We start from the raw sequence: 25,238 nt of genomic DNA on the forward strand, positions 1-25,238 counted from the left end.
ACACGTTGCGTGCCGACACAGAGGTGGATAACGTTGAGCAAGCCCTCTGTAGCGTATGTCTGAGCCTGGAGGTAGATTCACAGGCCGCACCACCCTCAGGGCATGTGAGGCAAGGCTAGCAGACTCCAGAACACTCTACACACACTATCCCCACTCATCCCCACCAATCCTACCCTGCATCTCCAGGCTGCTGCAGAATCCAAACTCCTACCTGGGCGAACCTTGTTTACCAACATATACGAGTCAAAATGATAGCATTTTGAGTCGATTCAACATTTTATATCTGATAATACTATTTTCTTACAAAGAAACTCTTCTCTGTAACCTGAATATGTTATAAGTTAGCGTTTTGGTTCAGGTTAAGCAATTCTAGTCGTGGAGGCCCAGTGTGTATGCAGGTTTCAATTTCCACCAATTACCCTGGCTAAATGAGCTAATTGACTATATACACCAAAACTGGTTCACTTGAAGATTAGACCACAATACAACGTTTCAAATAGGGACACAAGCCATTCATGCGCTTACCAAGAAACATAGCTAAAATTCCAGATGGTGTAGGGCTGAGGATAATGAAGTAATTGAGTCCTGAAATTGGTATGAAAACCAGAAATGGATACTGTACAGCCCTCGTTGCCCACCTCTGGTTTTGGTTGAAGTCTAGTGTATTAACATTCTACATGAAGACAAGCTTTTTGTGATATTTTCAGAGTTTCATTTTTTTTAAATATGTGATAGCAAAGTCATATGTATGCTACAAAAAATTATAACTACACGAAGATGAAACATGTAACTTACCCTAAAGAACTCTTTAGTGGATCCTGAGTCCAGTGTCCCATACGCAATCTCTGTTTGTTTAGCCAAGTCTTCTGCACTCTCGATGGGAGAGACCATCCTTTCCACCGTGAGGAAGGCAGCCAGGTTGGCCGTGTAGGATGAGATGATGATGAGAGTGAAGAACCACCACACCCCCCCAACGATGCGTCCAGAGAGTGACCTGCAGAGTTGGGGCGGGGCAGGACGGGGCAGGGCGGGGCGGGGCGGGGGGAAATGCACTCAGTCACTGCTCATCAACCCCCGAGCTACATACAAACGCATATAAAGAGGAAGTGATGAAATAAAAAAAGTCATCACGGGCACTCTGCCAATCTATCTCAACAGATAACAGCAAAAAAAAAAAAAACCCATCTCAGTCTGTTCTTCTGCAGTGTTAGACGCTCGGCAGCTCTTGTTAGTTTCGTTAAGGTGAGCTTGACGAAGCTCATTAGCCGAGACACCGGGATAACGATCCGCTAAGAAAACATAACAGGTGCGCTGAAACATCAAATAGATGTCAAAAATTTAAACTGAAACGAGCACAGAAATATGTGGCATCTTCTCTAATAAGGAACTTTATTCAGAATTACAACAAAGAGCCTTTCAACTACAGCAATACAAAACCAACTGCTAAATAGTTACAGAAATATTGAGAATAAGCTACAAACTTATAAAAAAATGTTTTCTAATGCGATGCAGTGCTGTGATTTAGATGTTTATTTACACAAATAGAGGGGTGCACTCAGTTGGGGAAGTCCAAAGGCTGACTCATATAAAATTTGGTAAGTGATCAGTTCTGTCATATGTATACCAGAAAGACTACGATTAAACAAGCTGTTCTTCCCTGTCTGGTGACACAGGGAGAGGAGCCTTCACTCATAGGAACCTTCACTGGCCTCTCCAGTTGTCCTGTGTTGTGTTCAGACCACCTAGATAAAAGTCCTTCACCATTACAGGTGGTTTAAAGGACTCCTCCACACAGTAACCTAGGATCTGGATTCAGTCAAACACAGTAGCCTGCAGCTTACCTTTGTTATCACTAAAATACCAAAAAAGACAGTACAAAATAAAGAGTCATAATTCAAAGGTGTGGTTAACATTCATTCATATGGGAATTACGCAGTGTGTCAGTTGCAAGATTTGATTCGTCAGGAGATCACGGGTATGAATCCCAGATGAGACACAGCTAAGGGACCCTGTGCAAACAGTCTGTTCTTGTTCCTTTGGCTGAAAGGAGGTAGGGATTTGGCTGTGTGAGCTGGCATCAGGACTTGATCTTGTGTAAGCCAACAGTGGGGACAGGGTAAGCACCCTGGTTCAGTGGAGAGCACTGTCACTTCGCTGAAGGGAATAGAGAGCATTTAGTGGTGTGGCACAATCTCAGTGACCGAATTAGCAAACCTTTACACACAAAGTCCACAGTCAGTACACTCCTTGCAGCCAGAGAACCAGGACCATACCACTCCTCAGTCCAACTGCATATCTGCAAGCCACTTGACTAAAAAGCATCGCCATCCGACCTAGCCACAGAACATTCACAGGTGTGGGTTAATGTCTGATGACTATCACTAATACCAACTTTAAACTCCAGCTGTTTGCCATTATCTAACATTTATCCAAAACTAGACATAACCAGGCAAATAAAGGATTCTGTATCAAAGGTAAACCTTTTGCTGAAAAAACCTGGAGCAGAAAAAAACAGATTTATCTTTTTTTCAACCACTAGAGGCAGCCTTCCAAAATTGCTCACTCTGTTTTTGAAAGGCCTCCTTGAAGGTGCTCAGAAGTTTCCGTGTGCAACTTGACAGAACCATGGCCTAGAGGGCTCTTCATACCTCTTTGAGCACAACTGAAGAAACAGACAAGATATCCAGTCGAACCCCTTTCTCCCTCATCCATACTGTCTGAGCAAATCAGATTCTGTCCATCACTCAAACGATTTATTACCATGTGCTTATTACGACCATTCACTCTTTCTAACACGATGACCTCGATTAAAACCACGGTCACTTCTCAACCATGTGAATGAACTTGTGTCATAATCTATTTGCCCAGACTGCATCTTGCGAACAGGGAGTCTGAAGGCTTTGGTGATTAATCTAGGCTGCGATCGGACCTAAGCCAATGCACAGAGACCATGGAAACTCGATGTGAAATCAGCCTTTTCTCTATCGAGGGCATTTGATCGATTCACGTGAAGAGAGTGAGGGAGAGAAAAAGAGGGGTAGAAAGCGAGTGTTTCCATCTGGTTTACCACAATGGGCGACAGTCTTAGAGGCTGTGGCCATGCTTCACTGGCCACCCATAGATTGAGGTGCCATTAATTTCACCCTGTGAAGACAGCTCCGCATTCTGAAGATGCTCCGGCTGACATTTATTAAGAGTGTCACCGCTAATGCAAGTCACACTGCGGAAACATTGAATCTTACAGATGAGGAACTCCTGCCTCAGCTGCGATAAGCATCCCAGACAAGGTCACATGTTCCTATATCTTTATCATCATCATCACCATTATTACCATCAATATTACCATCATAATTGTCAGTTTCAGTGTTGTGATTGCTACTATCATTATATATAATATAACAATATTATCAATCATCACCATCACTGAAAAATATTGATTACTGAACTACTTCTGCTGCTTGATATATTGTAATTGCATGTTCACAGTCACAGTGCATATTTATTTCCGTTTGGATAACATAAGGATAAAAATTATATTCAGGAAAGCACACACACACACACACACACACACACACACACACCATGTTAACAAACTGGGTCTCTGCATCAGTATGTAGTGTATATCACCAACCTTGATTTGGCAGTGTGTCCTTTGACCTGTTACTTGCCCTGCAGCCAGCTCATTGGCCTAGAGCTCTCACATACCACCCAGGCTTAACTGCTCTCCAGACTCTCTGCGCAATGTGCATCGCCTGGATGCAAACAGTCTCACATTGTCTGTGCAAAGTCTGGGCAGCCATCACTTCAAGGTGTGCCGTCTCTAAAGTGGTACAACACGTTTAAGTGACCGTTCATTCCCTTGATTCAGTCAGTGGCCAATCAAAGAGCTCCACATGTGAAGGGGGGGGGGGGGGGGGGGGGGGGGCATATCTCTGCCATCTTAATTTATCCTACCTTTTGATCAGGTAGTCATTAAAGAACTGGACATGTCTCCAAGCCATAGTCCTGGATCATCAATCAAAAACAAAACAGATCAGTAATGGGTCTAAAGTCAGAGCATCTGAAGCTGACACGGCGCATGCTGCTGACAGTACAGCACAGGCCTGTCACAGGTGACAGCCCATGCATCATCTGGGATGGCCCTCGGAGTGCTCTCCCTCTTAACGCAGAAAGATTTATGACGCACCGCGAGCATCGGCACAGACGGGCCGCGCGGCGCGCTCTCAAACGAGGGGGCGTGTGCGCGCTGGCGGCCGGGCGCTCCGCTGAGCCCCGCCACTGTAAAGCCCACTTGATTACGGTCTCGGGGCAAAGGACATCCCTAACAACATTAGGGGCTGTTTACACTGATGGCAAATCGGTAATTAATGCGGACCGGCCAGTTCAATTTTACGGACGTTTTAACAGGTCTTTGAGGCAAGTCGGTGGGCGGCCCGTCTGGCGGTGGGACGGCTCTCGCCCTGAAGAGGCGCAAGGCCACAGATTGAGCCCAGAGAGCAGCGTGGGAGTTGTGAAAGGTGCCAGAGGGCTGCGAACGCACCTCCCCCGCGTCCTCTTCCAATTCACTCTCCCCCCCCCCGCCCTTTCCCTGTGACGCACACCGGCTAGGCTCAGCTTACTGGCTGTCTGCTCCCAGAGCCTTTGGAGTACACCCAGGCTTACAGAACAAAGCCCCATCCCAACACTGCGAATATGGAGGACGAACTGCAGCCAAAACATGTAAACCTCTATCTACTGCTGTTCCCTGCCTCTCCATCTACCTCTGTCCAGACTGTTTGATGTCACCCCTGTGATAAGTGGTAGTATATCCCTGTGATAGAATGTATAGGATATAAAACAAAAGTAGAGTTTAGCTGGCAAATGGTTTATTTCACATTTGTGATGTTAAGTGACCATTAACGGGCAAACAGGCAAACTGGTAATGATCAAGAGTTTAATTGGTAAGAAAATGGTTGGATAAAGCTATATCCTTTTGGAAATGAGATATACTGATAATATATCCATTTTCAAGATCAAAGTATTGCAACGCTTTTTCAATATTTGGACAAATATAGAACTTATTGCCAGGTTCAGATATTTAAATTATTGCCAGGTTGCAATATTTTTTTAAGAATGCACTGCTGTGAAATAAATTTATCATTATATTTCCAAAAAAGTTCACATATTAACAATATTTTGCAATATAGTCTTTTACCATGATGCAAAACAGTGTTCAAATATGTGACTCAATTTAATAGTTTTCCCTGCTTATGTGGCAATAATTTCATCGAATACTTTTTTTAAAATTAATTGCTGTCACTACCAATTCTTAGCATACTAAGAAATGTCTTTTATTCACTGCTCCAATGGCATAGTCTATACTCTATTGTCACAGTGACTGCAGACAGCACGATAAAAATGCACGATTAAAAACGGGCTGTACGCTGGCTACGCTTCAAGTCCATAAGGGCTGAGGGGAGAATTTTACTGTGAGAGGGACACATTCTCTCCAGTGTCACTGTGTGTGTGTGTGTGCGTGTGTGCGTGTGTGCATGTGTGAGTGTGTGCGTGTGTGCATTCGTGTGTGTGCGTGTGTGCATTCGTGTGTGTACGTGTGTGTGCGTGTGTATGTGTGTGTGTGTGTGTGTGTGTGTGTGTGTGTGCATTTGTGTGTGTACATGTGTGTGCATGTGTGTGCGTACGTGTGTGTTTACGCGTGTGTGTGTGTATGTGACAGTGAGAGAGATCCGCAGAGAGCCTCCCACTGTTCCCACCTGCTGGTGCTGCGCAGAGACAGGCACATTAGTGATGGACGTTATGGGGAGGACAGGGGAGGGGGGCGAGGGCAGGAGGTGCATGGGGCGAGTGGGAACCTTGGTAAACGGGGGAGAGCATGAGGGAGGGGAATTATTTTAGCTGTATTTAACTATGATGTCTGTACCAGCAAAATGAGATACATATGATTCAGAGACTTCAGTTTAGATTAGCTTACACTGAAGCAACATTAACATTGTCCAAGCTGTCATCCCGAGAGAACCTGGTATTTGATATTCTAGATTCACAATGGCTTAAAAACGGAAAAATTACATTTTAATTGAAAAAAAAGGTTAAATCACATAATTATTATCGCATTGTAATGATATCATAATGATACATCCGATCACAAACTGAATAGTAAAGCAGCTTGTGAAGATATCAGCGCTTTGAATTAGCATAACCATTATAAGTAATTCCATTCATGTGCTGCTAAATCTCCCAGAGGCCACAGAGAAATGAAGATTCCGGATCTGTGTAGGGTAGGGTAGCGCTGTCACAACATCTCTCGGAAACGAATGCTGTGAGAATGTTACGTGCCAGCACTCGCAGACGCGCTACACGGCGGATTACATTTTTAAAGCGCTCGTATTTTTCACTTGTTGGGACGGTAAGAGAGTGTGCGCAGTCGGCGAATCGCAACGGGATGCTGAAACAAGCAGAGCTGCTTCAGAGCGAGCGCTCAACAGACAAGAGCAACAGGGAGGCTTCATCTTATCTGACACACACGACAGAGAGCGAGGAACAGAGAAGAAAACCGCAGCACGGAGAAATGCAGGAAGGGAAAAAGAAAGGGACAGAGGGAGAGAGCAAGAGGAAATTATAAAGGAAGACTGAGGGAAAGAAAGGAATATACTGTGAGAAAAAGAGAGAGATAAGCAGGAACAGAAAGAGACAACACCATTTCAGAGAGAGAAAGTGAGAATAAGAAAAATGCAAACTGCAGAAGACAAAGGGAGAGGAGGGGGAGCCTGAAAGAGAGACAGGAAGAGTAGAGAAGTCACTTGCAATAGCTGACCTTGGGGAGAAACAATAAATAAATGAGAAGGTCTGCCTGGACAGCCACCACCAGCCTGCTCTTTGTTATTCCTGTGATTTCTTCCCATTGCTCTTATTAAGAATTTAGCACCCGCAAATCAATTTGTCCGTGCATGAGACGAGACAAAGCCCATTCAAGCCGCAACCCATGCTGAGGTATTTTTACATTTTTATGTCATTTTATATATCGATGGAAGCAATTACATGCCCCAAGCCAGGATTATTCAATTGGTGTATTATGGGCCAGCTGAATAAAAATAAATGAACATCATATCATTGCATGAAACAGGCACCAATGCTCATCATTTACGTCAATGGTGTTTTCTTAAATTATTTATCAGCTACTGTATATTTAATGAATCAAGCCATCTTTTCCTAATTAATCAAGCATCTTTAAGTGGTCCCTTTTTATATAGAGATGTCCCATGTTCCCTGGAGGTCTAACAAGACAGTAATTGAAATAATTAGTACAGTATGGACAGAGAGCCAAGTACACGCCATTTACCAGGCCAGGCAATGGTCTTAAAAAAATCTTTACTCATATTATGCTTTACTGTGCTTTTTGCATTTTAATGTTCTCATACCCATGAATAACAGGGCAATTAAAGATAATTTCAAATGCACAGGGGTCTGTCACGGCTGCCACTGAGAGGGAGGTGGAGGGGCATCTGCGTAATGGGATTTCAAGGTGACCTTGGTGCTCTGTGTAAAATAAATGTTTCTGTCTGAAGAACTTTAGCTGTATCTGCGTGTAAAATGATTTGACTTGTGTGTAGAAACCAAGCTCTGTTTGTGTGTGAAACTATTCCTGTTCAATAGCACAATCTCCCCCATTCGTTGCCTCTGAGATACGTCTCTGTGTGTGAGGGATGGACGTTCCTGCTTTGTGAAAATATCCAGGGCTTGGCATATGAAGCAATCGTTCCTGTTCTTTATGACTGCAGGTCTTTCACAGAGGTTACCCCTCAGTGAATCAATGCAGCTAGTTTCATCATCCAAGACATCCATCTCCTGTATCTTTCAGCCAAGATTCCACACACGCGCACACGCATGCACACACAAACACCTCTCCATTCACTCAGTAATAACACACAATCCCCCACCCTTCATAGTGACAGCTCTTTGAGACTCCCATGGCCTATTATTTTTTATCTATTTGCACAAATACAAAAAGAAGCACTGGGAAAACAATATGAATTATGCGCAGGTGGTGAGTAACCACATTGCAGGGAGGACCCCACGAAACCAGGACACATAAATAACCAGGGTACACCGAGAGCAGTATAACAAACAGAGTGAAAGGACAGAGAAATAAATAGAGTAGAAAACTAAACAAAACAACACACCAGTGCATCAGAGTAGCTGAAGTAACAGTGGAAATGGGGAGAAGGCAGTTCTGGACTGACCAAGTCTGTAAATATGCTTACAATGAGTTTGGGCTGAGCCCTATTGCTGAGAGAGCACAGGGTGGAGCCTGAGATATGTCATTACCTAACTGACTGTAGCTGAAAGCCCACAGTGGTGGAGCACAATTGTGTCTGTCCCACCAGATCTGGGTTCGGTTTAATTTGACAATGGTACATCACGGTAACACTATAATGGCTGCACACAATGGCATGTCAAGTGCCCACGGGATTCCATTCAAAGCAACATCTGCCTCTGCTATGATTGGTGCTATCACCTGTTGTAATGTCCATTCATCCATCCATCCATGCATTATCTATACTTGCTTATTCCTGGTCAGGGTTGCGGGGGGTGCTTCAACCTCAGGGTACATTTCGCGAGAGACAGGAATACACCCAGGACAGGTCCTGTTGTAATGTGTGACCAGTTATGTTGAAAGGGGAGTGTGTGTGCACTTCAACTCTGGCTAATGGCATAGCCTAGACCAGTGTTTGCTGCAGCACTCTGGTGTGCCATCTAAAAAATAAATTTTCAAAATTTTCAAATGCATTTAAAAACTTCAATGAACAAATCCCATTCACAGAAGCCAAAACAAATGTCACTGAAATTCATATTGCTTAATTAACACCCCAGAAGAACATTTAGGCCTACTGTCGACACATCAAATCAGTGCCAGTACGTTGCTCACTTCTGAGAGCGGTGCGCCATGACATTCTGTAAATTTGGAAAGTGCGCCATGGAAAGGAAAAAGGATGAGAAACACTGATGATGTCTTAATCTTCTGGGTTCAATGCACACCTGTTCTGACCAAGCCAATCAGGAGCACTTCACCCATCATGCTTATGGCACAACACTTTTGCCAGAGTGTTACCCCCTTCCCATTATCTGGATTTCTAATCTGACTGGTCTCCAAGGAGACCTAAAGGTGTCACCAGAGAGGCATATGCACCTCTTAACCTCAGAACGAACAGCTCTCAGGATTAATGTGAGGTCCAGCAGTGCAGCGCTCCCTAAGGGCCAGTGGCTCCTGCAGAGTCTGGAAAGTGGGCCGCAGGGTAATTAACCTTTGTTTGGGTAAACATTTTGACTCCAACCATGATGAGTTCCGGAGCGGATGCCTGTCAGCTGTGTCCTGGTGCTAGAACACAATCCACAGGGGCGCTGGAGCAGTCTCCACGGCAACTGCTGTAGCTCATTAAAACTCCCTCACCTCCGGCTTAATCACTGAGCTTGTCCACCTGGTTATACTGCGCGGATAAAACCTCTCAGACAGAATCACGTGAGCACTACTGGAGACTAAAAACAACTCAGTTTGGAAAAATATTTCCTGACATGTCCTGTACTTTCATAGTCAGAATCATGTTCACCACTAATAAACAATACAGAACATACACACCTTTTATTATTACCCCCCTTTCTCCACAAAATGGATTCGAACACAGATATGCTTAATAAAACATGAATCTATCATTTTCCTCCAATGCCATGATCATTATTCTCACAGTCATGGCTCTTTGTATCATCACAAAAGGAAATCCAATGGACAGGGGCGGAGGTCATTGCTCTAGTGACCCCTGTTGGCCGTCCGGGTGTCTGTGGCTTGCTCTCTGTGCACGCGTGTGATCGTTTGAGATGACATCAGAGCCATAGATTTCCAAGCTGTCAGTATTTTGGTACAACAAGGGACAAAACCAGCATTGTTATACACAGCAGACTGTTGCAAATCAGACACAAAGAGTGCTTTTTGAACTCTTATTCACTCAGCCGCTTGACTGGTCTCTGGTGTCCCTAAGAAGGGCTTGGCGCAGAGTGATGGAAGCAGCGTCAAACACAGCTCAATGATCCTACTCTAACTGATGATTTCTCGACAGACTGAGAGCAACAAAGCAGGGCTCCTTGGTTTTACATCCTGTGAGGACGGCCTCCAGAGGCTCCTCAGGACCAAACAAGCAGGGGAATGACCAATCAGGATGACCCTCCAGACCTCAGAAAAAGATGTAGACCCAGCTCACATGCACAAGAGCTACTGGCATTCATCAGAATTCTGAAGGTCGGTGCACAAAATGTGGGACTGTAAAAAAGATACAGTATTTCTATCCGAAGTCCACCCTGTGCTGTCTCTTTTCATCCTCTGAAACATATGAGCACATCAGAGTGAATAATAAATCACCATTCTTCATGACTGCTTAAAACCTGTTTGAGGCTACTTTTGTTGAGCTGTATGGGAGCAGGAATACAGGTGTGTGCATGTCTACAGTTAAAAGTGACCAGATTTATGTGCTACACAAGTATTCTGTTGTCATGAGGTTGATGCATGCTATCTTTGGTTGTGCTTGATCACTGAGTTCCAAAGTGGGTTCTGTTTACAAAAAAATATCTTCAGACCTTCAGCATGCTCCACCCACCGTTCCCTTTCTCCCAACTGCCAAACTACCCAACTGTGAGACCAATGTCTGGGTAGTAATTTTATTTTTTCTTATGCTAACTACAGGAATATGCTTTTAATATTCCAAGAGCCAAACCTGACAAAGCAAGAAGCACTCCTCTCTGCCCCCATCAGAACAATTATGCTTAAAATGCAGTCCTATTTGGTTAAAACAATTAGCCTCATTTATTTTGAGAGAAATGAAAAAAGAAGAGAGGGATGGAAGAGAGGAAGAAAGAAGAGGACTGAGATAGAAAGGGGGGTGAGTGAAATGTAACTTGAATTGTTGCAGAAATCAATCTTAAGAACCAGTGATACAGTATCATGAGTGTGACATACGTGTAAAATGAGTGGCGGTACGCGGATCTCTGGGAATATCTCTGAAGATGGATTAAACACCCTGTCAGGAAGTACATAAACACAGAGTGCTGGGAAGAGAAGAGAAGCCCGAGCGTCATCAATCTTGGACTGCCTCATGCCTGCTCTCCTATTGGCTGCTTATCACGAATGAGTATGTGATAATGTGTAGACAGATGGGAACTTACAATTTACTGGAGATCATAAATACGCAGGAAGAAATGGTGGCAGCCACACAGCTCTGTGCAGTGCACAGCGGAATAAAAACCGAGCTGTAGCTTGTGTACCTGAGACTCAAGGAGACCCTCTGTCTGCACTGCGCCTCCTTTAATCTCTCTGGCACATATGCACGCACACACACATACACACACACACGCGCACACACACACACACGTTCGCTCACACTGCCTACTACAAAAGCCAGTGAACGGGGGTTTTAATCTTATCACTTCTATGGTGAATGAGTTCCTTACACACGACATCCAAACTGAGAGTATCAGTTGGGATTTAATCAAAATCATAGGTCCACTACAGCCCCATGTGGTGCTATAGGTCAGGGGTGACTGGCACTATTATTTTGATTGTGTTCTCTGTACCTTGGCATGGTGCAGCGCTGTTTTTTGATCCTGCTTTCTCCTTGTTCTGTCACTCGAGTGACCACTTATCTGGGGGGCTGGAAAACACATTCTCTTTTTTTCCTAAGGAACTCTAAGGTATTCAGACCTCTATAAAGGACATGCACACTACAGCACTGTACTACAGCACGCACACCCTGGACCGGCTGACATCATGAAGCCAGGCCTTTGATGGACAGAAATGATGGGACGGGATCTGGAAGGAAGCAACGTTTTTTTCCCGAGCAATGCTGACTCATGTGTCATGTGTGAATGTGCACAGAAAGCCCGCCCCCATGACCAACTCACCAACCCCCCTCCCCACTGCATAGAAGTGATTGGGCGAGTCTTTATAGGTCAAATGATGCACTCATGCCATGGCATTGGACAAACCAGGGAAGGGCAGTAATGTACAACACATCATAGCATCATGGTTCCAAATACTGAGAAGCTTGAGACAAGGACATTGAACAGATTGATAGTGAATTGCTCAAACTGTTGATACATGAGAACTCACAGCCATGACAGACAAAGAACTGCAATTTCCAAACAATGAGTAAAAATGAATCCAATGGCATGCTATTGTACCTGTGCTGATTAGACAGAAAGTCCTCAGACCCCTTGTGATCACTGAGATCTAATCTCCCAGAATGCACAGCAACGCATCTGCCCAGAGCAGAACTTCGTGCCTGTGTGTTTCATAAAATTTTGGTAAAATCCCTACACCAGCAATGTTCTGAAAACTCTGGTCATTCATTTTTTACTAAACTGCAATCTGACATTATCAATAATAAAACACTATATTTTTTTATAAATATTCTAAAAATAAAATATGATTTTCCACTAGCATTAAAATTTTATACTTGCCTAAACCCTTCACCGTTAAACTCAAGGTGCAGCAAAAATACTGTAGCCAAGAAAGGCACCAAGCTTGCCTTACCTCACGCATATTATAGCCATTTAGATGCAAGGGGAAAAAAATTACTATTTTTGTCAATACAACCCTGCACTTCAAGAGTATTGTCATGTGGGTTATTTTAAAGGCCTATTTATACTATTAGACAACATTTTTAAAATATACAGCATCACTGCTTAAATAAATGTCAGTTTTTAAACAATATTCATATATATAGCTTAGCACACTAATAAACAGAAGCATGTTGTAAATAGGCAATCAATACAGAAGTCAATAATAATAAATGCATAATTAATTTGTAGCAGTTTATTTGTCAGCATTTTTCTAGCAGCATAAACAGACCCTTAAAAGACAGCATGTGTGGTGTAGCGGTTACAAGACTGGCCTAATAACCTGAAGGTTATGGGTCTGAAACGTCAGTGAAATGCCTGTAAAAATCCAATAGAATAAATACGTAAAAGGCTGTCTTAAGTGTTGTACTGTAGGTGACTCTGTATGAGAGTGCCTTCTTATGAAATAAATGCACCAACAGTAAAACTGTGAAATGCTGTGATTCACACTTCTTCTTCCTTTTGATGCTGTGATGCTTTGGATGCATGCTGTGCGAAAACATATTTCAGGTATCCTCCACCAGCAAACGCTTTATCTCACAGCCATCTGGCCAGCAAAGAGCATTCTTGCAATGTTCCTGCAGCATCATTATATAGCCTTGTGTCATGAATACAATTCATGTTCTTAAAGAACAGCTTTAAACCTGTAACATACTGCAAAGCACTGCAGCATCAACAGTATGCTTTACATAACACAACAAAATTAATTTATTTACTACAGACACCCATTTATTCAGCTGGGTTTGTAGTTTACTGGAGATGTTCGTATTTAGCATCTGTCTCACAGGAGAGCAGTGGTAAGCTATACGAGAATGGAACCTTCAGGTTGCAGGACCAAATTTTTCAGGAGGCAGAAAGCAGGCGGAGACCCACCTCGGGGAGATGTCACACCCCTGCTGCATGAAGGCGCCCAGGGAGAACCAGAGGCTGTTGAAGATCCCAAACTCATTGGGCGGCTGGTCGCTGGGCTGGCCGTCTGTGCCCTCCTCCGGCTCCTCGGTGTGCCACTCGTACGGGCTGAAGCGGCTGACCAGGAAGAGCACCACGCTCACACCAATGTAGGCGAACACGATGCACATCCAGATCTCATAGGCCAGCGGGTCCAGAAAGGAGAAGACGCCCGGCTTCGACTTTTGGGGCTTCTTGATCATGATGGAGATGCCCAGGCTCATGAAGGGCTTGGAGAAGTCGATCACCTCCTCCCGCACCAGGGTGATGGTCAGGGGGGCAACCGCAATCTCTGCTTTCTGGGGGGGGGGGGGGGGGACAGAGGACATGGCCTTTTCAACCTGGCAACCTAGAACAGTCACAGCTTGAGGGTCCTTTCCTGTCCCTCTCCTGTGCAGTCGGCTCCTTTATCTCTAATTTAATCTTTCTTCCGTATCACTGCAGTTTGGTGTGTCTATGCAGGTGTTGTATAAATGACAAAAAAGAAATTATGGGCTGTAAAAAAGAAAGTTTCTGTAGTGCTTAAGTTTCACCTTCATGTAATGTCCTTTTTTGTATTCTACGATTGTACATGACCTTGCATGCTAAAATACAGCACTGAAACAGACTTTAAAGACAGGCTTAAATCAAAGCTCAGGACAGAAAGTGGGATGGAAGTAGACAAAATAAAATTCACAGAATATGCTTTAAACATAAGAATAAAATTTAAGATATAGCAGCTCACGCTGAGAGATATAGCCCTGTGCTATGAATCCACAAACACAATTTTAGCAGCAATGCTTCCATGTCTCACCAGCTGTAGGAGGCTCAGAATTAATCCAAAATTATATTAAAATTGATGTACTGCATCTTGGTAAGCATGGCCTTAATTCAGATATGACAATAAAACAGCATATGCATGACAATCCTTTGTGTTCAGAAGGAACCTAGAATAGTTCAATGAGAACACATCTCAGGGAAAGAGTTTGGGACATCCAAGAAGATGGAGGAATTAATTAATCCAAGGAATTAATTAATCAACCATGAAAAGGGCACACAAAATGAATGCTTGTCAACAAATCCCTTTTGGTTTACTGTATATTGAAATACATATCGACTTCTTTCAGGATGCTTATTGTTACACTGAAGTACTATATAATTTAAATATATATTTTAAATAATACATGCAAAGAGAATGGTTTTTTTTTAAATAAAAAAAGTCCTGAGCACCCTTTGAGAAAGGTGTCTTTAAACAGCTCCATGAGATGAAAAATAAGTGATGTCTTTGACAAGGTCCACTAACAGCTCGTTCACAGACTGTGAGAACTGGAATCTGGCTTCTTTTCCACAGAGGTCATGACAAACCCACAGACTGTGTGTGCTGCAGATCTACAGAAAATGTGTAAGCTATTTTGCAGCACCACTCAGACAGACACAGGAAACTGCTCGTCATTGGGAAACTGTAAACCAGCAAAAACTTCTCCATTTCCACTGATCCACTGTGGCAGCAGGTCAGCTGTAACAAAGGCTAACATGCTAACTACGGTCATCCCTGCTGAAAATTGACTTGGGTTGACAGAATGCTAGCTAATCCTATATACTACAATGCACATTGGTCCTGAACCCTGGTTACTCAAATGACAGTGTAAAATGCCATAGCTGTTGGATGTCTTTTCTCACTCTGATTTCTAGCTTGGTAGCAAGGGCATGTTTCCACATCACTCACAGTTCCAACTGGAAAATGAATATTTGACATCCAAATGGCAAAACTGGGTGAGTGATGGACATCTGATAGATGTCCCAGGGTCCACGGAGGCACTAGATGCAACAACATCAGATGAATTGAAAACTGCCTCGTTGGTTCAAACTGTACAGTCAAGGTAAGTTAAGACAAAGCAAGCCAGCATCTCATCTTTCAGGAGAGAAGGTAACTATTGTCACTGCTGAGGTTGGCACTATTGGTTCATAGAGGATTTCGAGAGGAGAGCTTGCAGCTAATATGTCATGGAAATGTTGCCCAAGGAACCCCAGGGAGGATAGCACTCAGATGTTGCTGCATCTTTTGACTGAAATTGTTTTGTCTCACACAGGTGAATGAATATGTTTTGGTGTCAACTAGTTTTTAGGGATAATACAAAGGGATATATGCAATAAACAAATGGAAAATGGAAATTACCCTGTTCCTACGCTACGTAAAATCAAACCCCTTCATTCTATACACCAACCATAACCATCAACAGTGCTCTAGTCTTGGCATTTCCCTGACCACCACATATTCCATACAATAAGTCTCTTGATCATATTATTTTAATGGTCACAGCTCCTTGACCACCCCACATGCTGTATGCCATCTAGACCACCATCCCTTACCCCATACACCAGTTCTCCAACCATCCCATTCCAGATCTTGGTCTCCGGGTCCCTGGCTCCATACTTCCCATCAGGCACGATGGAAATCTTGTACTTGATGCCGATGTGCTTGGCGATCTCAGAAGCCAGGTCCACACAGTAGCCTTCATACTGGTCATTCCCCTCATACATCTCCCAGTTCTTCTTCAGCATCACATATGGCCCCTCCTGTAAGCAGCAGATGACAAGAGGAGATCAAACTGACCATTAAATCATCTCACCCTAAGTCAATGTCACAAAACTGACAAATAACACAAGTTACATATACAGATGTCACTTCATAGGAATTCTTTTCTAAAAGGTTACTAAATCAGAATGAATACAGAGCTATAGGATGTGTGTGCACAGAGTTCTTTCAGTAAGATCCAAATGTTTTTCTTTGAGCGAATCAGCATCTATCGCTCTTTATAGTCTAATCTCATGAAGCCATACAGATAAATCTCGGTGAGTTGAAACACAGCTGAACACACAGCTCGTGATTGACTGTTGCACATCTGAAGACCAACATTAATGTTTTATACACAGTCAGACCATCTAATTACGCTTCAAGCACCACAGCAGGAGAGCAGAGAAAACACAGGCCAGGTTTTTTTTATCCCGGAATTGATTAAAACCGGCATCGGTTATGAACCGCATTAAAAATGACCGCGGAATTACAGTATAAAGCATGAATCACTTTTATTTTCCTCTGAGAGAGTGTTTATTTAATTCCATGTATTAAGCCCATAATATTAGATTCTATTATTCTACAAGTGGAATCAGGCCACCTGGTGCCATGAAGATTTACATTTTAATAAAACTGTAAATATCTTAAGGTTTAGTGCAATTATTAATATTATTATTATTTTTTACATTTAGCCAATACAGTATGTTGCTACCATTCAAAGGTATACAGAGGAGTGATTTAAGGACAGAAATGTCATCCAAACATTCTTTCATAAGTTCTCCCCTGTCAATTACTGGGAAATGACCATGGTGAAGAACTGTTGCATAGTTACAGGGAGGTAAATTGTAAATGCATTTTCTCCCAGTGCTCATTTTCACAAATGTCTCTCTCAAACAAGCTTGCTTTGATGGAACTCATGTACTCAATACATTTTTCTGGAAAGTCAGACCATTCAGAAAAAACAAGAGGAGGCTAAAACAACATAAGCATTTCTGTATCTGCAGGTGACTGAAGGTCACTTGAACTTTAGACAATGAAATGAATAATTTCATAAATATAATATGCATAAAACCGAATAACTAATGCCTTAGAAGCAGTATTCAAAGACATTTAAAAACACTTCCTCAATTAGACAGTTCAATACTTAGTACTCTGCATGAAAACATTGCACATTAATATGAAAAACATTTATCTCATACATGTAACATGACATAAAATAGGATATGTACCAATAATGACCTCTTTCACTTTTTTATTTTCTGCATTTATTGTAGCATGTACTGTATTCAAAAATAACAATGTATGGCATGCATAATAGACAATATGCATTACAATGGAACTAACCAATACATTTTATTATACAACACCTTAATTTCTCCCTATGACCTTTGTTATTGTCATCCTTTCTCACATAAAAAAAACCCAAGGATAACCATAGCAAGTACACAGAATTGCATTGAGATGTGGCAAGACTTCAACCAGTTTGCTTTTATTCCTTCAGATATGTGCGTGCGTGTGTGTGTGTGTGTGTGTGTGTGTGTGTGTGTGTGTGCACGTGTGCAAGTGTGTGTCAAATGCATGATTGTATTTACCCTACCATTCTCTAGTTAACCCTGAGCAAACAGATAATATTCAACTCAGGCCCTGACTTCCGTTCCAGAAATTTTTGCTGCAAACAGTTTTTGTGTGAATAACAAAAGAATTCTGCACAGTCTAGAATGGGCTGTCTATAAAGGCCCAAAATAACCAATAGCTGTTAAACCGCATTGGAACCACACACCTCCTAAAAGGAGTAACATCGAGCATTCTGCAGTTTACAAGAGCATAATAGGAAAAACAAAAAAGAAGTCTTTGTTCAAACAAATAGCTGCCGTTGATTACACATAAAACAGGCAGTGAAAAAGCACTGATATAAGTGACACAATATATTGTTTCATGCAGAGGGTACAGTCCACCAATGATTCACATTTTGTGTTCAAAACTCAGATACATTCAGCTGTCAAACATCACTGGATCCATAGATGTGCATTAAATAAATGGCAAAATGCATTCAGCATTAAGGCTCCAAAACAGAATCTGCCAGTGTGCCATAGCCAGATATGCAGAAGAGCATAATTTCTATATTTTTATATATTTATATAATTTATCATTTTAATAATTAAAAACGCATCAGAAAATGCGCAATTAAACATGTGCAGTAAATATGTGTGACTGTGCAGGCAATCAAGGAGCAATTCTGATCAGTCCATGAGCAATGACAGAAGAGGGCAGCTTCCTTTTCCTCAACATAATTGAACAGCAGAAACTAATAGCAAACTCGAGATTAAGCTGTTATGCCCACAGTAAGTTATTGTACCACTGGCAGTGATTAAACTTGCCTTTGCAAGCTTAACAGTTTAACGAGCTGTTTGGTTTTCCCAAACCACATTCCCAATGACACACTAATTCTCTTGAGCTGGAGTGGCCAAGGGGTGCAAAGGGGGTTTGGGATCATCTGGTAGCAAGGAAACGGCATTTTCCATGTAATATTCCATCATAAATATTCTATTGCACCTCCACACAGAATAAGAACACTCTTCCGGCTTTGCTTTAATGATTGTCATAAGGAGATCACACATTGCTTGTGGCAATTTTTCACACTAATTACACCAATTAAACAACAGATTTTAAATGTCCACACAACAAAACACTAACTGCCGCATCTGCATCTGAAATGCATTTAACCTCCAACCAAACGCACATACTGCACACGATCGACCGCAACATTAAAACCACCTGCCTAATATTGTGTAGATCCCCCTCAAGCTGTTTTCGCGGCACGAGGGGGACCTACACAATATTAGGTAGGTGGCTTTAATGTTGTGGCTGATCGGTGTACACGTGCCATCGTGCACCATATTAACCAGCGAGCACATGGAAGGTCATTCTCACCAAAAATAAAAATGTTTAATTAATTTTTAAATATCAATTGTGTTTTCATTTGAATTGTCAATGACTTGTTTTTCTTTTTTCTTTTGTTACCAGTCTATGGTGGAAGTAATGTTCAACATCTGGTATCAGGTATACCCACCCAATAACCTTACAGGCAGACACACAGATGAATAAGCTGACCTGGGATGCTGCAACAGGAACGGTCCTACCACTATTTTTCACAAAGGGCCTGGGGTGGATGCCTAATTAATCAGCACACCACAAACTTGTCAACTCCAGTCACAGAGATCTCAAAATCTTGCGTGTTCATGCAACACAGCCCATGGTGTGGCTTGGAGAGTTATGGAGTATAAACAACACACAACAAATCAATTTGAAATTAGCTGGTATCGACCAAAAAATATATAAAATATGTCTTTAATTTTTATTGTGTATTATCCTCAACAAACAAGTACTTTTGAACTTGCACTTGACCAAACTTTAATTTCCTGTCTGGTGCCAGCAAGTCATTTTTGCAATTACCATGCATAAGCATACTGCATGCAAGCATTCACAGATGGAATAATGATGAATTTTGTCTGGTCGTGGGTGCGTGCGCCAGAACAGCAAGCCCCCATAGTTCCCATCTCATTCTACAGCCTTTACAGTGATACTTTGAGACAGGGAGGTGATTGGCTCCCACACACTCCACTAAGACTGACTGGAGCACAGCTGAACAGCACTCTGCATCTGTAGCAATTTCTCTATGTCCAGCTGAATCCATCACACCAGATCAGATTTAGAATGAACAAAGGAGAAAGCGGGTTTACAGGGCACAGAAAACAGGCTTTATTTTTTGACAGACTCAGTGACATCCTACCTTTTTTTTAAGAGCATGAACGAAAAGCTATTTTGAATCCATCACCTCAGTACCCTTGATGAAATGTGTTTTGCCACATTTGGATGAAGCATTATTTACTGACCCGACATTGGCGATACGATATCTGACGCACGCTTTTGAGTTTTACCTTCGCAAGCAAAAAGCAGAAAACAAAACACAACAGGAAGAGAGAACAGGAGTGCAGTCCTGCTCATATACTTTTGAAAAATGGCTTTCAAAATAGCAGCTTTCATACCTATTGAAGTGCAAATGAACACTTTAAAGACTGTCGCACCCATCTTTGGGTAGTGTTTTAAACAGCACCACAAAAAAAGCACAGAAATACACACAACAAAAACAAATACAGAATAATCTGCTAATTGGGAGGAGCCAATGTAAGTCTCCATTGGCTTATCTTATCATGTACTGCACAGGTTCATAATAATGCCACATTATTCAAGCCAATAGACAAAACAAATCAGCACATTTTTTTTGAAATCATAAACAAATTGCCTCCATATTGCAAGAGAATGGAACATTGCTGCAGATACACACCCATACAAATGGCATCCTAAATGGGATGAGCAGTTGCATTTAAGAATCTTGAAAAAACTCTACACAATAGCTGACTTTTGAAGGACATATCATTCAGAGAAGAGAAGGCCATTTTATGAATCACTGAGGCCATTGTGACATTTCCAGAACACTGACAGCCATGAGCACCTTTGAGTATTTCACACTCATTCTGTCAATGGAGGCATTTTGAAAGATAAGAAAACATGAACTTGGTGGGAACAAATAAAACATACAAAAACAAAGGATTCTGGGATTTATTTCTGTGCAACAAATTGTCCAAAGGGTTGTGGCTGTAAGAGTGATGACATCACCGCACACATGCAGAGCAGTTTGGCCGCGTTCCTTTGTCTGCCCGAAGACGCACAGTCCAGTACAGTCCGGTACAGTGTGGACTGGTGCCAGTCCCCATAAAACCTGGTGTGTGAGAAGGTTTACAGCCTTCGGGCATGGCTGCAAATCTGTCCTCCTGTTCAATGTCTTAATAAGGGGTTCTTCATGAGAGGCTGAAAAGAGGAGGATGCTGCTGAGGTATAATTCTCCATGGCCTTTTATGTCAGTTAAAGAAAAGGGAAACGGGGATACTTTGAATTCCATGCAATGCACATAGAGCCTTCGTCACAATGCATTTCACAGCAAACATCAGAGAAAGTGCAGGCTAGCCATTCACTGAACCTCCCTTTGCTCTTCCATTATGGCTGCCAGATTAATGCACACAGCTGTCTCACAGTGAGATCTGAACAATTTGAATGCTTCATACAAAAATATGTGGCCCCATATAAATGTGTTTTGGGATTTCCTCTCCATGCCACGCTATCCTTTTAAAAAAACAAAAAAACAAAAAAAACAACTGTACTCCTAACTGTGCCTTCGCAGTGCCTGCACTGCTTCTCTTCACAAAGCACATCACTTTAGAATCCAGGGAAAGTGAATGAATTCAAGGTACATTGTTAATACAGATGGAGCTGGCCTTCAATGTTACACTAAAAAATGGAGAGCTTGTACGTATCTTACCATTATCGTTGTCACGACGACTGTTCGATTCTCCAAGGCCGAAGTCTCATTGGGAAGCAGTATTTCGTTTTGGACCAGAACCAGCTTGTCAATATCATTCCAGTAACCAATCTGGAGATAAGAAGAAAGGAAATTAACAAGCTGACGAGATTTTAAAAAAAGCTAAAAATAAGTAGGTGTGTTGGTGTGTGTATGTATTTGTGTGTGTTTACGTGTATGTGGATGCTTATGAGCATGTGTGCATGCGTGCCTCTTTATAGGGCATGTAAAGTATGTATATGTGGTGAGTGTGTATTTTTCCTATTATACTGAAGTGGCAGTCTATCTCTTCCAGTATCTCATGGTATTTCTCTTGCAGGTTTGGGAAATTTTATTCCATCGGGGGATGATATCAAGTAACCATAATTGCATTGCATTTTTTTCCCGCAACTTTTTTCTGTCATACATCGTGACAATATTATCGTGAATGGCCCTTGACTAAATCCGAATCCGAGCGAGTGATTGATGGGACTTGTGTGAGCGGGTAAGCACTGCGCGGAAGGGGACGGCTGCCGGGAAGCAGAGATGAAGGTGTGTGTATTCAGCGTGGCATGGAGAGCTGTGAATTATTGACAGGTGGTGGGAGTGCGGGATGGCTCTCTTTGTGACAGGACCCTGTGGAGACCACTCAGTGCAGCAGGGAAAACATAATCATTCTCTTGACTCACTGATGGCAATCTCTCTCTCTCTCTATCTGTCTCTCTTTCTCTGTCTCTCTATCTGCGTCTCTGTCTCTTGTTTCTCTCTGTCTTAGTCACTCACTTTTACTCTCCGTCTCTCTCTCTCTCTATCTTACTGTCTCTGTCTCTCTCTCAACTACTTGTACACCATATTGGAATATACAAATACAAATGTTAACAGTATGTTTAGATTGTAGTAAATATAAGCAAAATTATTCACACAACAGCATGTCAAAAATATAGTCAATGTCCATCTAAAAACAGAGCAAACAAAATTTAACAGGAATAAACACAGTACATGAAATAAGCTATTCATGTCTATGATATTAAGAGAGGTGAAGATCACACAGGAGATCAGGATATCAGGAAAGTAATAAGAGGCAGCTGAACGTTCTGTCCGAACAGGCAGACAGCATGTTTAATATGCTCATCCATAACGTACTACATTTGTACTTTAGAAGCTGTGTATAACAGGCGTACCTTCCGAGGTCCGTTGCTTTTCAGCTCAAACACGTCCATGGTGTAATTCACTCTGCGCCCGTAATGGTCAAATTGGACATTTCCTGTTAGGCCTTGGATTCGCACCTTCACAACGTACAGAAAGAAGAAGGGTGAGACACAGTGACCTGTTGTTTTAAGTCACTTTCTGACATTATTACCAACGAATTGGCATCTCATAGGATTATAGGAAAAGAATGATTACTTTGTTTTCTGGGAAGAATTTCTGTTTAGGATTTAAGGTACACACACACTAGCTAGGCTCCCCTTCTTTGAATGGTTGACACTTGCCCCCTTGCTCTCTTCTCATCTGGGTATATTTGCCCCTCCCTTTTCCCCTCTTTGTGACCATTGCCACAATCCCACCCCTCCCCTCCACCTTGATTGGATGCTGTCTGCCTCGTCGCCTTCCTGTATGGACAATTAGACTGGAGGACCTCTGTCTCTCCCGACACCCCTGACTCGGTGGCCCGTGTGCCCTCACCGCCTACCTGCTTAAGGGTACGCTCCATGTCAATCCCCTGGTTCCAGGGAGCGGCCGGATTGGCCAGGCAGTCCCCTGCATTCCCCCTGCGAGAAATGTCAATCTTCTGCCTCCGAAGGTTCCGGAAGGCCTCTGCCATCACCAGCACTCCATCGTATGTCAGTGCGGACGTGTACTGCGGAAGAGGAATATTGGATTCCATTCAAACTGTGTTCCAAAAAATGTGAGGGGTCTGTAGTTTCATATCTTTCATGTCACTGTTGTTAACACCACACATTACTGATCCCCAAACATGGCATCTATCTGTGTGCTGTTCTCTACAATTACCAAAACATATCTTCTAAGGCTTGTCTTGTTGTGTGGAATACTTATTTTGGTAATGGCTTAGAATCTAAGCCATTACCAAAATAAGTATTCCACACAACAAGACAATTTAAAGTATCAAAACAATCAAACATTTTCAGGGATGTTGTACTTCAGAAGTTCTTTGTTCTGTGTTCCTTTTGTTAATGAAAAGGTTTTTTTTTACACTGCAATTAGCTGCTCTGCTCTAGGTGACCCAACTGAACCTTAATGGGGCTTTGCTAATCTGTGAATTGCTGGGCTATCAAATGTCACTTAATTAGAATGCATCAATTCAAAATGAGAGCAATGGCACCCAATCAACAGCTATCAAGACCTGTAAAATGAAGCCATTATCCAATCAATTTTCTGCTAAGTGTTCATGTAGATGAGTACATGCTCCACACTGCTCATTTACTGCAGCTTGCAACCTTAACCTAAGATAATAAATATATTAACACAGGGGTGGCTGTATTTACAGTGGATATATACACAGCACAACAGAGGCTGACTGCAGATCAATAAAAATTGTTAAAGACCTCAGTGTTATTGATGCAGTCGAGACTGAGAGGGAGAGAGACTCTAAGCAGCTGTGTCATTAAAATTATTATTCAGCGGGTGAAGACAGATCTGCGGCTCAGACAAGAGCAAATGAGGAGAGAAAGGAGGAAAAATCAAGGGTGGGAGAAAGAGAAAAAAGGAGGCAAATGGGAGTGAAAATGAGGAAGAAAAAAGGGGAAATGAACAGTTTACCACAGAGAGAGGATGAGCGAACGAGCAAGAGAGAAAGAGAAAGAGAAAGAGTGAGCCAGCCAGCGAGAGACTGAGAGAACGAGCCAGCCAGCCAGCGAGAGAGAGTGAGAGAACAAGAGAGAGAAAAAGAGAGGCAATGGGGGGCGGGCATGCAGTAATACGGCACAGAACTGCAATCCGATCCTGAGATCACCAGTGACCACAGGCGTTAATTCTGCCCCCGGGAACTCTGCAGGGGGCAAGAAGGCGCCTCCAGTGCTGAATGCACTGCAGAGCGGCTGCATCTCCTATTCTACGTGGTGATAAAAGCAGATTCCCAATCACAGAATAGGGAAAGGAAGAATAGGCTGATTCCACATGCACCGCTGCACAGAATACATTGACTAAATGAGATGCGACACTCAAAAGTGTGTTGTGCTAAACCAGGGCAAATGCCATTAAAGCCTGCGCGAGTTTTGCGTTAAGGGGGAACTCAAAGCCAGACAAGCATCATGAGCTTCACACCGAATCCACCCTTCCCTCTTAACATGGCAACTCATCCCGTCTCCACTCTAAGGACCAAAGGACCAGACTGCTCACACTCCCACTCTCACGCTCTCCCACTCTCTATCTCTGCCACTCTGTTTGACAACCCATCCTCCCAGATTAAGTCATACACACAATCTATGACTGGCACATAGCTGGGGCCCGTATTCATTTCTATCTTTAACTCATTTACCGCTGCCCCAGGTCTCCATTGTTGTGCGATTTAAAATGCTGTCATGAGGGCAGATTTTGAGCTGTATAGGGTAACCCATGCCCTGCTCCAAAAAAAGAGGGGGGGAGGGCGTGTAAGGTTGAAAGGGCAGTGAGGCAGTGGGATGACATTAAACGAGGGGACGACACACTCTCTCTCTCTGTCATGAC

The 25,238-nt window shown here is 42.7% G+C and overlaps 1 protein-coding gene across 6 annotated transcripts in view; it reads right to left on the reverse strand.

Moving 5' to 3' along the window:
- gria4a (glutamate receptor, ionotropic, AMPA 4a) overlaps positions 1-25,238 on the reverse strand; it is an 83,362-nt gene that overhangs the window by 11,458 nt on the left and 46,666 nt on the right. For 5 of the 6 annotated variants that reach the window (XR_004761816.1, XM_035386154.1, XM_035386153.1 and 2 more), the window contains exons 7-12: positions 23,245-23,412; positions 22,736-22,840; positions 21,537-21,647; positions 15,955-16,161; positions 13,531-13,904; positions 796-994 (exon numbers count right to left, since the gene is read on the reverse strand). Coding sequence is in view for 5 of the 6 variants with exons in the window: in XM_035386154.1 (XP_035242045.1) it covers positions 796-994; positions 13,531-13,904; positions 15,955-16,161; positions 21,537-21,647; positions 22,736-22,840; positions 23,245-23,412 (1,164 nt within the window). In the remaining variant the exon portion in view is untranslated. Of the gene's footprint in view, positions 1-795; positions 995-13,530; positions 13,905-15,954; positions 16,162-17,305; positions 21,029-21,536; positions 21,648-22,735; positions 22,841-23,244; positions 23,413-25,238 lie in introns of those variants that run through there. The other variant, XM_035386158.1, reaches the window with a different exon arrangement.

This window comes from Anguilla anguilla, chromosome 12 (genome assembly GCF_013347855.1).
Source record: "Anguilla anguilla isolate fAngAng1 chromosome 12, fAngAng1.pri, whole genome shotgun sequence".
Classification (NCBI taxonomy): Eukaryota; Metazoa; Chordata; class Actinopteri; order Anguilliformes; family Anguillidae; genus Anguilla; species Anguilla anguilla.